The following is a 14,781-nucleotide window of genomic DNA, read 5'->3' on the forward strand; positions in this document are numbered from 1 at the left end:
AGTGCGCACTGAGCTCCGTGAGACGCGTGTTTGAGGAGCTATCCACCGCAGAATCACACTCAAACACTGTTCTTCATTTATTTCCACTGGATAGAGGCAAACTCGCTACACTTGGAAGATCACCTGAAGAAATCCGAGAGGAATATTAAAAGTTTGGAAACTGCTGAAATGCGTTTGGAGACCAAGAACCTCTCAGAGTCAGAAGATCTGAGGGACACGCGGACATGAGGGTTGTTCTGTTGCTCACTGAGAATTTGCGTTGCATGTTTAATGCCTAATGCATTTCTGACGTTTTAGATGGATTGGTTTTATATGAGAGATGGGCATACATGCAAAGAAAGAGACATAAATGAACCTTGGAATTGAAGAGGGTTGAGTGCCGTTCAGAGAAGCTCATCAAAAGTCGTGCACGATAGCAAAATCATAGCAAAAACTGTCCTTATTATTATTTATATATCAAGTCATGCTGATTCGAAGCCAAGCTTTACGGTGGGCAGTTTTCTTGACACTTTGTCTTCTGTTGGTGAAGGGGTTCCCTGCAAAAAGACGAAGAGCAAATCCCATCAAGAGCAAGAGTGAAACATCTCTAGAGGTAGGATTTCTTCAATAATTAATTATTAGTTTGCTCTTTTTTTTTTAGATAATTTTATTTTACAGCAACAACAGAGTTGATACATATCTAAATGAATATCTTAGAATTCCTACCTATTAAATTAATTTGTCAGAAAATCCCAAATAAATGCTAATGTCATAAAACGGTGAGACCTAAAAGGTCTAAAAGTACATCTGCAGGTTCATGGAATAGTTAATATTCCCGATTCTATGACCACCTTGGTCAGTGATGTGCAGAAAATTAACGTTGTCACCTGATCTGGTTTTTTAACCAATAGGAGCTAATTGTCACACTGGGTAAGATGTCACATCCAATAACTATATCATCCATTCAAATAAATGTGTGTTTTATCTATATATTTTAACTGAAAGGAGAACCGTTTTCTCAAGATAAAGATATTTGTCATAAAATATCACATGTTTTAAAAGGATACATTTATGCATTACAGTATTTGTTGGCCAAAGCAGTGATTTGATAGTCATTGTGACAACTAGCCCCGGTCTGCTTTACCATGCTGCAGAACGCACTGAATTCAAATGAGTTTTCATAGAGCTGCAGCAGGTGTCAGACAGGTAGGAATCTTTTTACATGTCATATCATATTCAGAAAGAACCAGGATAAAGTTCATTAGAGGTCAAGCACACTGAAAATACAGTTTCCATAGTTAAAGTGTGCTTAATGCCTGGAATGGCGGGGTGGTTAATTTGCCCCATCTGTTAAATGATAAACCGCAGTTTAATGTTCATGGGTTGTTTTGGGTATTTAATTCATTCATTTCTCCTTCAGCAGAGAAGTGAGGTCACACTGAATCCATGGTTATGCTGTGACTTTTTTTTCATGGATCAGCTTTATGGAGTGTTAACTCAGAGAGGAAATGCAAACCTACCCCAGGCTGCCTTTTAATACTCATTTCCCCTCTGAAAAGAATTTCGAATACAAGTCCACTATCCTAGACGTAATACTAAGGCTCCTCTTGCATGTGCACATGAATCGATCTATATAGTAGATACTCGACTCACTATACGCACAACCTGAGCAGGGGGTAAAGAACACGTCTTGCTCAAGGGTGCGAAGACCTGACAGAAAGCAGACTGGTAAGTGGCGATACTCAGGTGATACAAGACCGTCTTTGTGCGCTGTGTGAAAACATCATGTCTCCCCCACCTTTTAAGCCAATTGGGAAAGATGTTTTTATTAAAATAGCCACCAGGGTTCATACAGACATGGGAGGGCCATTGTTTCCCCTTTGTAACCGGACGTCTTTGCTTCACACAAAATACTGACACTTACTAATCAAAACAGCCAGCTGGAATCCAATACGCCACGCTCAGAGAAATCTCATAGGAGTTCAGCGGCCTTGGTGCTATAATTGATAAGCCCAATAATCACAGGCCACTTCCTCTCCTCAAGCCCAAGCAGACACCAATTCCACAAATGACGCCAAATTCTTGAGCCCCGCTTGGAAGTTTATGTTGCTGATTCTTAGCATTGTGCCGGATGACTCGAGTGTGGAAAGCTCTCAGATGTCCAGTGCTTTAATTGAGGTTAAGCTGAAACTGTAAACCATAATCTGTTTGAAAGTATATAGCGAATGCTTTGGTAGAAGCTATATTCAGAATTTAATGAAGAAACACCAGATAATATTTCACAAATACCACCAGAACACACACACACCAGCTTGAGAGTAGAAATAGATTTAATAACATGCGTGCATGTTGCTGAGTACATACTATTTTTTAGATCTTGGCCCTACAAAACATGTTGTGCAGATCTGATTATAAACATCTGAAGCTTGTAAAAGAAAAGATACGTATCCAATCTGCCTTTTTTCAGTTTATAACATTAATATAGTTGGTATGAAGATGTACAGTACCACTGGTACGTTTGGTACAAGTTGGTTATCAAGTGTCAACAGGAATTCTAGTGGGATGGGATTAATGAGGCTTACATGATGTTAATGAAGAGTTTTTGACACAAGCCATCTGAGAGAAACCAGACATGGATGTGTTGGGAATATATCCATCTAGGTGCTCTAACCTTGAGTTTCACTTGCTGCGCACAAAAATGTTTGAGTAAGTTTTAAATAAGAAATATTAAGTCAGAATGTGAGATATAAAGTCATAACTATGTCAAAGTAAAAATGCAATCATAAGATAAAGTATGAAGTACATGCATGAACAATGTAAAATATTCAGCGTCAACTGTGAGAAATTAAGTTGCGATTACAAGAAATACAAGTTGCAGTGATATATGAAATTGCAGTTCTAAGAAATAAAGTTGTAATTGTGATGGATTAAGTCAGTTATGAGAAATACATTTGCAGTTTGAGAAACAAAGTTGCAATTGTGATGTAAAGTCAAAATTTTCAGATGAAAAGTCATAAGTTTAAGAAATAAAGTTATAATTATGGGGAAAAAAGTTTAAATTCTAAGAAATAAAGTCAATTTTGAGAAACAAAGTTGCAATTATAAGGAAAGTTGCAGTTGTGAGCCACAGTATGATGTTAAAGTTGTGGGATATAAAGTCACAATTCCAAAAATAAAGTCACAATTACCCTTTTATTTTTTCACACTGAAACAGAAATGAGCTTCCATAGTTTTAAATGCATGACACACCGACAAGGAATAAGTTATTCTGACAGTGTGATTAATCCTTGGCTCAAAGAAAAACTTGCTTTTCCCTCTTTTTTTGGAAGAGAATAATCAAATCCATCCATTTTATTGAATTATGAGCAAGCCGCTCATTTGCTTTCTTTCTAAGCGGTCAGAGTTAATGCTTTGTGAGGGTGTTGGGGAAATCAGACTCTGAATGTTTCATGTGCTTTGGGACTCTGTTGCCTCTCCAGCTTCAGTGCCCTGATGCCCTTGTTGTGGTGGACCTCTGCTCCAGCATATTCAGCTCAAAGCATCCCGAGACCATGTGTGTGTGGTATTTATTTTGGCAGGGGCATATTCGTTTATTCTCTTAGGTCTCCATGCCGGTCCAGATGGCACGTCCTATAAAACACAATAACTGTTTGTGAGGAGAGAAGATAACACATGGTACACTGATGCTGTTGAGGCATGCCAAAAGAATCAGATTGTAACATGGTGGTATGCTGGAAGAAAAAATATAGAGAAAGAACAACATAAAGGCATGAGGACAATGATCGTCTCTGCCAGGATCTGGGCAGGATTCCATCCTTACCATGTCACTCTGCTCACAAGTGGCCTTGCTGTCTTGCCTCTCCTGTTTCTGTTGGCCCCCTTTGTGGTGAGTCAGGAATTCTGGCTCCAGGGACTTGGTTGTTGCGAGCTGCTTTGCGGCACAGGAAAGTATTCTTTAAAGTTTCTTTTCTCGTATTAACCTGTAGACACATGTGAAATCATAGCCATCCTTTTCGTCTCAGCTGGTGGGTAAGCAGTTTCACCCATGTAAAGAAAGAGATTAATACAAACGGCAATGCTGAGTGAGGAGCTTATCTTGGCATGACTTTTTCTCAGAGGTTTGATTATAGAATGATTGAAGGGAACAGTATGAAAGATCTCTGGAAGGCGCACAAAGTGAGGAAACACTCGAAATCCTTCATTGCGCTCACTACAGGCAGACAGAGAAAACGTTGTGGATGGTAACATCTCATTGGTTTTCACAGGACTGTAAAAAATGGACAGTAGTTCCCAACTGCACTCCGACTGTGCACTTCCTAGAGATTCGAGTCACGTGTTAGTGCTTTTTTTTTTTTGATGGCAAGGAAGGCACTGCCAGTCAAACGCCAATAATACAGGATGGGGAGTAAAATGGTCAGTACATTCATTTATACAACAAAACTGTGTTGTTAATATGTACCTTAAATTAGACGTTGTCGTATGAACAACCAGTCAGTAAATAAACGGATGTAAGTCTCATGAAAGTCCAGACACACTGTAGTAGTATAGTTATCGTCCTTTGTGTGAAAGGCTTTAACATTCTCAGTTCAACTCAAATCAGACGTTTGTGTAAAATGAGTCACGGTTTAGCGAGTCAATAAACTAGTAACAGCTCTGAATGATTCACTGACTCTGTAAAAGAATCAGTTCATAGTAGTCATTTGTTCGCATTGGACATCACCGTTTGAGTCAATAATGAGTCAATATTTACAGTGTTGACCCTTGTTCTTCATAACCTCTGCTATTAATTTTGGCATGCTGGATATTAGCTTCTGGGCCAAATCCTGACTGATGGTGATCCATTCTTGCCTTATTAGTTCTCGGAGTTGATCACAATTTGTGGGCTTCTGCTTGTCCACTCACCTTTTGAGGACTGACCACAGGTTCTCTATGGGATTGAGATCCGGGGAGTTGCCTGGCCACGGATCCAAAATTTCAATGTAATGATCTTCGAGCCACTTCTTTATCACTCTTGCTTTGTGACAGGGTGCTCCATCATGCTGGAAAATGTATGGATCACCAACAAATTCCTCATGGATCGTTGGAAGAAGTCGCTCTTGCAGGACATTTTGATACCATTCTTTATTCATGGCAGTGTTTTTGGGCAGAATTATGAGAGAGCCCTGGTCCTATCATTGTACTTCCTGCGGAATTTCAGTCTGTCCTTGACGTTTTTCTTGGAGAGAAGTGGCTTCTTTGATGCCCTTCTTGACACCAGGCCGTTGTCCAAAAGCCTTGTCCTCACTGTGCATGCAGATGCTCTCACACCAACCTGCTGCCATTCCTGAGCAAGCTCTGCACTGCTGGTGACACAATTCCGTAGCTGGCTCCTCAGGAGGAGACGGTCCTGGTGCTTGCAGGACACTCTGGGACGTCCTGAAGACTTCTTCACTTCAGTCAAACCTCCCTCCTTGAAGTTCTTGATGATCCGGTAAATGGCTCTTTCAAGTGCAATATTCTTTGTAGCAATTTCCTTGCATGTGAGGCCATTTTGATGCAAAGTGATGATGGCTGCACGTGTTTATTTGGAGGTAACCATTGCTAACAAGAACACAATGATTGGAAGCGCTTCTTCCCTCCTGTTATAGCAATCGGTCTGCTCTTACAATCTAATTAGTATGATAGTGATTTTACCCGAGTAGTACTCATTCACACTTTCACATGTACTGCTGATATGATTAGTCAATTAATGTTAGCTGGTCATTTTGTGTCAGGATCAAAAAACAGTGAAATTAGTTTTTTTTGTGAAAAGTAAATTTTTTTGGCCCATGAAGCTTTTAGCAATTTAAAATGCATATGATCTACACAAAACACAAAATTTATGTCACTGCCAAAACTTTTGGCCATGACTGTAAACTATTTTCGCACATTTTGTTTTATGACGCATGATGACCATTTCTGTCTGTAGCTGTGCGTTGGGAATAGCGTTTGCATCGAGAGAACGGTTGTTTATCACAACACATTTATGTAAATGTATTTCCACTTATCAAAAAACGGTCCCTGTGTTGATCAAATTCCAATGAAAATCATAAAATACTGAATTCAAATAGAAACGTTTGACGTTTGGACGCTAATAATTGTTTACGAATCATTAAAGAAGGTTCCTTTCCTTCTCCCCACTCCATGTGATGATGAACTTCATTAGAGCCAGGGTGAAGTTTATCGTCTGGAGCAGAGGACATCTGTTTTGTGTGTGGGAGAGACACAAGCAGTGAAGTGAGACAAGGCAGGCCACGCATGATCAGTAGAGAGAGGCTTTGATCAGACAGATCCAACTCCCCCACCCCCCACTCTCCTCTGCAACGTCAGAAGGGAACATTGGGAACATCAAACCGAGTCTCTAGATGAGGAAGAGCAGGAATGCCACATGCTGAAATGCACCAAGGTGATCTGGATCTGAGATGGCGATTTGAAAGTAAAGGAGATATCAAGAATGCTTGCAGAATGATGTGGTCATGATGAGGAATTATGTGTCTCTTGCTTTCTGATTTATGCTTGTGTATTTTGCTGTTCTTTTGAAGTCTCTGGTGGCTTATAGACATGGCCTCCACAAGAACTCTTTGAAGCGCAGCATGACCCAAAATGTAAAGAGTTTCATCTGGCACTTATTGCATGTTGGGTTGGAGAGTGCATGCAGCTAAAGACAACATGAACATTTCCTATACTATTTACTTCCAACATTTAAATGTCCCTGGTCTGATTCTGCACAATTCATCAGTGTATATTAAAGCAAAATAAAACAATGTTGTTTTGCAAAATGTGTGTCCAGAGAAAAATAATATTAACCAATAATATAATAGCCTATTTTTCATGACCTGCCCTGAAATTTATTTTGTTCAACACAGATAGTTTCATTAAATTTCATAAATCATAAAAATGATTAAATAATAATAAAAATTATATATATAATTATTTAAGGTCATAATAACAATTAGTCTGAGGACATTACAGGAACTGATACGGCTTGAAGAAACAGTAATTCATTATTGATATAAAAATAATTATCAGTGATATTTTCAGTTCAGTTCAGCTTTATTGTCCTTGTATTAAAATACAACGAAATTACAGTGCCACTACCTTTAGTGCAATTTTAAAAAATATTATTATAGTGATTATAGTGATATTTTACATTTAATAAATAAAATAAGCACTTTAAAAGCACTTGATATTTTAAAAAGAGTCACCATCATCTGCCTCATTCTTGAGGCTTAAAGGGATAGTTCACCCAAAAATTAAAATGTGATGTCTATCTGCTTAGAGCCAGAGCGGAAACAAAGTTAGACTTCAGGGAAAAAATACACAGAAGATCCCTGGTAAGCAAATGGACTTTTATAATAAGGAAAAACCGAGTCTTCCAAGTGGGACAGGTCCATCTTCCATACTTTTTTGAAAAATCTATTTTGTTTTTATGTGTCTCCAATATGGTGGCTGCCAATGTAAATGTATGAGTTACTGCGTTTAGCAGGTAATGTGGTGAACATTATGATTTTAAGACGTCAGTTTGTACTGAACACTTTCTTTCGTTTTTGAGCTGGTATATCTCATGTTATCTTCTTTTTCTATGACTCACCATTTCTAATGGAAACAAATTTGATAAGACCTTGACAAAGAAATGCAGCAGATATTTCTTTTACGTCTGTGTTGCCATTAAACCTAAATTTGCCAGTTAATGGACCTCCAGTGATCTAAACCTTGGATCTTTTTGTCTTTAAAAGTGACGTATTGTGTTCTTTGGAAGTAGAACACAGTCATGATTAGTTCAAGGAGGAGGTGGAGGCCGACTGTTGTAAACATTGCAGTTACAGTAGCGTAATCACCCGCTCTAAACTGCTCCGTGCCTTTATAAACAGCTGCAGCAGCCATCAGATTGTTACGCTGTAGGGGAAATAAACAACCAGTCCTTTGTCTCGGCCTGCTGGAACACTTGCTATCGTTTTCAGGTCTGCCTGACTCGGGCACTACAAGCCCAAGCATGCAAAGAACAAATCTGTCACCTCAAAACATCCTTTGAAATAAACAAATAGGAGAATAGAGAAAACGTTGAACATCCTTTGAACATCTTTAACATCCATGGCTATAACAAAGCACAGTACTCAAGGGGGGCGGTAGTGTTAGCTTTTAAATGTCTGTGCAATTAAACCCAATATGTTGTGATTCAGGTAAACATATACTTTACTGTTCACATGTTAGGGGGTTTTAAGATTTAGTTTTTAGTGTTTCTGAAAGAAGTCACCAAGGTTGAATTTATTTAATAATAATAAAAAAAACATTATTACAATTTAAAATAACTTCTTCCATTTTTTATGTATTTTAAAATTTAATTTATTCCTTTGATGGAAAAGCCTCATTTTCAGTTTCAAATAATGAAATAATTTTTCTAACTCTAGCAGTCTCTATTCTAATTCTATTCTTAAAAAAACAACAACACTTGTCCCTTTTAGACTTGCACTCTATTAATTTGCTGCTTGTTTTCTTAAAAAAAAAAAAAAAAAACTAATACTTGCTTTCTAAACTTTTTGTATTCTAAATGTTTTCTTTCATTTATTATACAATTAACAAAAGCAAAAAAGACCTCTAACACTAACTTGCTCTATTCTTTTTCTATTATATCTGTTTTCTTTTTTATTTATTGTATTATTTAAAAAAAACCTTGCTACGTGTTCTGCGTTAAGCTAACTGAGACTTGTTATAGCAGTTGTATATCATTGCTCTTTTGTTGATTTTGATTGCTTCCATTGTCCTCATTTGTAAGTCGCTTTGGATAAAAGCATCTGCTAAATGACTAAATGTAAATGTAAATAATGAATTCTTCAACAATTCTAACAATGCTGATTTGGTGCTCAAAAAACTTATGGTGCTTAAGAAACGTATTATCAATGTTTAAAACGGTTCTGCTGCTTAATGTTTTTGTGGAAACTGTGATAATATTTTTTTTTCTCCAGGATTCATCTGTCTGTCTGTCTATCTATCAATCTATCTATCTATCTATTATAATATATAGCATATATATTGTATATAATTAATCTAACTTGCTTAGAAAGACTTGTCAGATTAGGTGGTTGTCAAAATGGTTTCTAGCTGGTCCAAACTGGCCATTAGCTGATCCAAGCCTGTCTAGATGGTTGAACCTGGCTTGCTGGACCTGATCAGGCTTGTTTGGGCTGGTTGTCCATCTTGAACCCACAACAAACTGGTTATCATGTTCCAAAAACCAGTCAAAACCAAGGTTTTATAGAACTACAACTTTCTGATATCAACTTGTATCTCTCTACTAGGTTACCATTGAGGTTGTGGACAACCCACAGATGGAGATTGAGATGGACCTCGCCAAGGAGAGCAGGAATGACTGGTCCTTGAGCTCGGAAGAGTGGCTGGGCCATAAAAAGCTCTTCTGGCCATTGTTCTGGGAATATCATGACTCCAGTCAAGAAGGTCCTGGGCAAGGCAGTCTGGAGGAGAATGGGGAGGACCTCAGTTATGAGGGAGAAGATTCCCTATTGAGTGGTGTGGGTGCAGACTGGAACAGACGATGGAAGAGCTGGGACTCCATGGACAATTACGGTAAGCACGGGTAGTTTTTGCCAGTGAGAGTTTGGGCGCATCCCTATTGCTGCGCAAAAGTGAAGAAAAGTCATAATAATTGACCTGAATTAAACTGTCTTGATGTTTTTTTTCCAACTGTGTAATTGGACCCTGAGTTTTTGGTTTTTGTTTTTCTTCAGCCCTATTATCGGAAGTATCAGTGCTTGTGTTGGGGCTTCTTGGAATGCCGGGGCACGTATGCCTAGTTGATTTCCTCAGCAATGCGGGCCCCAGCCTCCTCTTTAGGTCTTGACATTATGATTTATGCTTTAAGGGTTGCAATCAAGAACTGCAACATAAACATGTCATTTCTGTCGCCACTTCCTGAGACTTTCTCTAGACGCCTATCAGCAGTAAACAGTGAAAGGTGACCCAGTGTTGTGTGTCCTAATACATCAAAATATTAGTTGTGGTATGCATGTTATCTCACCACCAGACTGCTTCTTTGTCGGTTAGGCAGATCATTACCTCAAAATGTTTACATACGGGGCAGACTGTAGTGCTGAAATACCATTTTAATGCGATTTTTATCCTTAAAAAGCAGAACTCAACCTATCATCAAGTGCTCTGAACCTTTTCAAAGTATATGGTGAAGAAAAGATCACAGTGAAAGTATTGAATAAGGGATTGCAAGAGGAAACTCAACGCTATGTCTGGTTCACGTTAGTGACAGAGGGCTTGAGCATCAGCTTTGTGTATCCTTTCTTTGAAGTTGACACCAGCGCTCGGAAAACATGGCTGTTTGAAACCTGGGCCCGACGCTTGCTAAGAGCAGCATGGGGCCTCTTTGCTGGCTAAACAACTAATATTTGTGTTCAATTAGACAGTAGATTGAAAGAAAGGCCAGCATGCTTGGACTGACAAAGAAAGCGTCTGCTGTGTTTTCGTCCCATGACTGGCGCTTCGCTATGATTCACACGGCCTAGCCCTTTGAGTTCTCTCTGGAATTCATGGCAGTTCTCAGGCTTTGGAATGAAAGTGTTTTTTGCCTTTGTTTTGTCTGTCATTTCCATTTTTCCACACCAAATTTATATCCACTGCCCGAGGAAATTGTTAAAGCATTCAGTCACTCATTTATGTGTAAGACATTTTAAAAATTGGCAAACATCAAATTACTGGGAAGTATATGCACTCAAAGATGTTTTAGGTAATTTTTCTGCCTCTAGGAGGCACCAATTAATGAATGAAATAATGACTGTTTCCAAACAGGTAGTGTTTAACCCTAACTCATGAGTATTTGCATATGCATGAAAATTATTCTTGTCATTCTTCTTTGTGTTTATTTAGTAGAAAACTTGTGGTAAACCTGTCTTGATTATACTTAACTAGACTTTTTAACATTTTAGATCTATCAGCCCTGCTTACTGTACTAATACTAGTATAAGAAGGGCTAGCAGAGAGTTTGAACTGAACAGAAAAGCACATATAAGCTCTCATTGGATTGTTAAACTAAAACTTTGGAGTTCAACTTATGCTGCAATAGCTTTAAAACCAGAATTTACATTTATCCTTTAACCAGCTTTATTTAACAAGGGCATTTTTCGTCTCCATCTGTCATTGACTTGCAGGGGGATCCTCTATTGAGGTTGTGTTCCACCATGTTCTGTCAGCTTCATTAGAGAGAAAGTGCATTGGTGGTGTGTGGTCAAATCCAACAACCAGCCAAAAAAGAAGCAATTGCAGTAAGCTCGCTGCGGTCGTGTGAGCAGGAGAGCCTCTGAAGATGTGGGTACGAAACCGAACCGGCTTCTCTCTGTTGCCCCAATGGATCCCCTGCTCTAAAATAGACCTAATGAGTGTACCCAGAGTAGGAGTGTTTTGTGTACAAACAAGCCTGAATAGGAAACAGAGAAGGACAAATGAGCCACATTATTAATGATGTGGTCTCCTCTAGAGGCGTACAGTAATGAAGCGCTTTTCTGCAATTATGGTGAGCCACAGAATTACAGGCAGGCCATGTTCGGCAACAGCTCTGTAGAATGTTATAGCTTTAGGTCGTTTTTTGCTCTCCACTGCCCTTATGAAAATTATTTACCACAGTTTTACTGTAGTAACTTATTACAGTGCCTATGGTATTTTAGTTAAAACAAAGTTCTTTGATAGCAAATATAAGTCTATTCAGTGTGTGTGGTCTCGATCGCTTGTGTTGCTCTCATTGGAAATGAATGATGGATGTCTGGTCGCTTTGTCACTGCAAACCAGTGACATTGTGTAACACAACACAGTATCAAAACATTATATGATGTTTAATATGCAGTTTTGTGCAGATTTTACACTGTACAGAGCTACCAAGCTCAATTCCGCTAAAAATAAATAAAGTTGGTATTGGTCTTTTTTGTTATCTTTCACAAATCTGTTTCTAAAATTGCAAATTGTAGAACATTTTTGATTTTTTTTTATGGGAAAACACCCAATAAATACCAATTAAATTAAAGTATTCAAGAATTTTGAATTCTGAGAAAGTTATTCAAACAATTTGCAAGAACCTGCATAAGTGGGTATGTCATCAGTGTTTTCTTTGCTGTGACAGTATGAGTGGGTGTCTTCATCATCAGAATGTGGACTCTGAATCAGCAACAACACCTGGTAACCAACAACAATGCAGCCAAAATACATTAGCGAGGAAACAGTTCTCTTATTTCTCTCCACATCGTCTCTCTCTCCATCACTACCACCATGGAGAGCTCTGAAACTTTAATCTCTTTAGCATGGTGGTGGAAAGAGAGCATTGTTGGAAAGCATCTAAGCTATTAGGCCTTGCCTTCCTGCTGAAGTGTTTGTATTGGCTCAGTTCTCACAGCTGTAAGTGGCCGACTTTGCCTCTGACATATTTATTACCAAAAAAAGCAAGCCTGGCCTGCCAGGAGGGCCCACATTTTGTTCATTTGAGAGATTATATCTTACAGAGAAATACGCAATATTAATTTAGTTGAGCATCATTAGCTTTCTTATGCAAACAACAGAGAGATGCACTTACCATCTTGGTTGTTTTTGGATTTATTTCTTTGTCAATCCCAGTATGTTGGATGTTACACAGAGTTCAGATGCAAGCAGATTGAATTTAAAGGTGTAATTTTAGTTGAAGATTTCACTTTCAGGAGCTTGTTATGTTGAGTAAAGAAATTCCTTTACCATTAATCCCAAATCATTTGTGGTTTGACCTGCATTGCATACCATTCCCAGATGCTGTGTGACAAATTCGTTAGTTTCAATTTATACTGTAGAAAAGGTCATCCTTTTTGTCACAGATTTCCTACACTCATTATTTTTTTCATCTACAGAATATGAGGAGGAAGAATGGAGCGACTGGTCACCATGCAGTGTCACCTGTGGACACGGGAATCAAAAGAGGATTCGTTCATGTGGCTATGCCTGCACTGCCACAGAATCACGGACATGTGATTTAGAGCATTGTCCTGGTGAGACTGTCAGTGCTGTCACTTATAGGCCTTTGCAATCCCACAGTGCACTTCACTACTCACTATTGATCTTGATCTTAATTCCATCTGGCTCCTAATTATGCTGATAGTGATGGAAAACTTCACTAATGCCTCTCATTCATCTCTGTCAGGCATGCAGAAGTCGAACAAATACCAGAGACACCAGACTCGTGTTTGAAAAGGAGTAGTTTGGCCTTCTGTGTGTGTACTGTATACACTATGAAACCGCTCTTTGAGAGCAGCAGGCGTTTACTTGGCTTCAGTATGACAGCTCAATGAGGGCTTTCAGATTAAAAGCCCCTGATACAGGGCGGTCCACAACCTGCCATGCACAAATGGGCATTACACACAGAATCCGTTCGCTTACAAACTCAAATACGCTATGTGAGGCTCTACAGTGCTAAATCTACATAAACACAATAGAACAATTAATTTGAACATTTCCAGCTCCTGAAAAAAAACACAACTATAATAGGATTATATAATATAATATAATATAATATAATATAATAGGAGCAATATTTTTTAGAAGCCATCTAAAATACTTTCAAATGCCTTCTGAAATAAATTGGTCAATGAAAAAACATCTACTGTATTTGCTATAATGAAATATTTGCAATGTAAAATACACTGCTATTTTTGAATGGCAAAAGAAAAAAAACATGCTTTTTTTCAGCCAGATGGTGTAGTTTTGAGAAGGGGATGAAAAATCAGACTTTAGCCCCCTTGATCTGGACCAGGTTAAACTCGTTATTGTTGCTGGCAGACCAGCTTAACTAGTGTAGCCATGGTGGCAGAGGCGGAGTGTGAAACAATTCCTAAGGCTAAAAGTAGCCTAATGTTTGTGTAATCTATTAACTATATGCACATCATAAACCCTTCTTTTTAGGCAAGTACCAGATATGGGTGTCATGTCATAAAATATTTTTAATACGACTGGATTTGTATTTGACATGATCACAGTTTAATAGAAAAACATTTTAAGTTGCTAATTATAACGCTTTAATTTCCACAGTTATTCTAACAGTGAATCAATTATATACAGAAAGCGAGCAAAGAACATTTACATTATCAAAGAACATTACATTATGACATAAGTCTAGCTCGAGTTTAAGCACTAAAAACGCTAAAACACTCCCGTTATGATCAGTGAAGTTGTCAACACTGTATAATGAATGAATCTCTTATGCTGTATGTATATCTGTACTTTGTTGTTTGTGATGAGAGAATTCACAAGAGTGCAGGATTCAGTCAGTGAGCGCACGTGCACTGAACAAAATGTTTCACAGATGACTAATCTGAATGCCTCTAATTGGCCATTGTGTTCATAAGCTCAACAGAATTGTGTAATAATCCGCAACGCTGTAAACATGTAAAAAGAAATATCCCGAATGAACATACACTGAACAAAATTATAAACGCAACACTTTTGTTTTTGCCCCCATTTTTCATAAGCTGAACTCAAAGATCTAAGACTTTTTCTATGTACACAAAAGGCCTATTTCTCTCATATACTGTTCACTAATCCGTCTAAATCTGTGTTAGTGAGCACTTCTCCTTTGCCGAAATAATCCATCCACCTCACAGGTGTGGCATATCAAGATGCTGATTAGACAGCATGATTATTGCACAGGTGTGCCTTAGGCTGGCCACAATAAAAGGCCACTCTAAAAAGTGCAGTTTTACTGTATTGGGGGGGTCCGGAAACCAGTAAGTATCTGGTGTGACCACCATTTGCCTC

General features: G+C 38.4%; 1 protein-coding gene across 1 annotated transcript; it reads left to right on the forward strand.

Annotated features, from left to right (window-relative positions):
* Positions 1–416: 416 nt before the first annotated feature.
* On the forward strand, positions 417–13,218 carry LOC107588290 (isthmin-2-like). The gene is made up of 4 exons (XM_016276326.1): positions 417–592; positions 9,294–9,579; positions 12,882–13,019; positions 13,172–13,218. Exons 1-4 carry the CDS (start codon positions 464–466, stop codon positions 13,216–13,218), a joined length of 600 nt encoding a protein of 199 aa, XP_016131812.1. The 5' UTR covers positions 417–463.
* Positions 13,219–14,781: the final 1,563 nt, after the last annotated feature.

The sequence above is a fragment of the Sinocyclocheilus grahami genome, unplaced genomic scaffold (genome assembly GCF_001515645.1).
Source record: "Sinocyclocheilus grahami isolate Dianchi unplaced genomic scaffold, SAMN03320097.WGS_v1.1 scaffold101.1, whole genome shotgun sequence".
Classification (NCBI taxonomy): domain Eukaryota; kingdom Metazoa; phylum Chordata; class Actinopteri; order Cypriniformes; family Cyprinidae; genus Sinocyclocheilus; species Sinocyclocheilus grahami.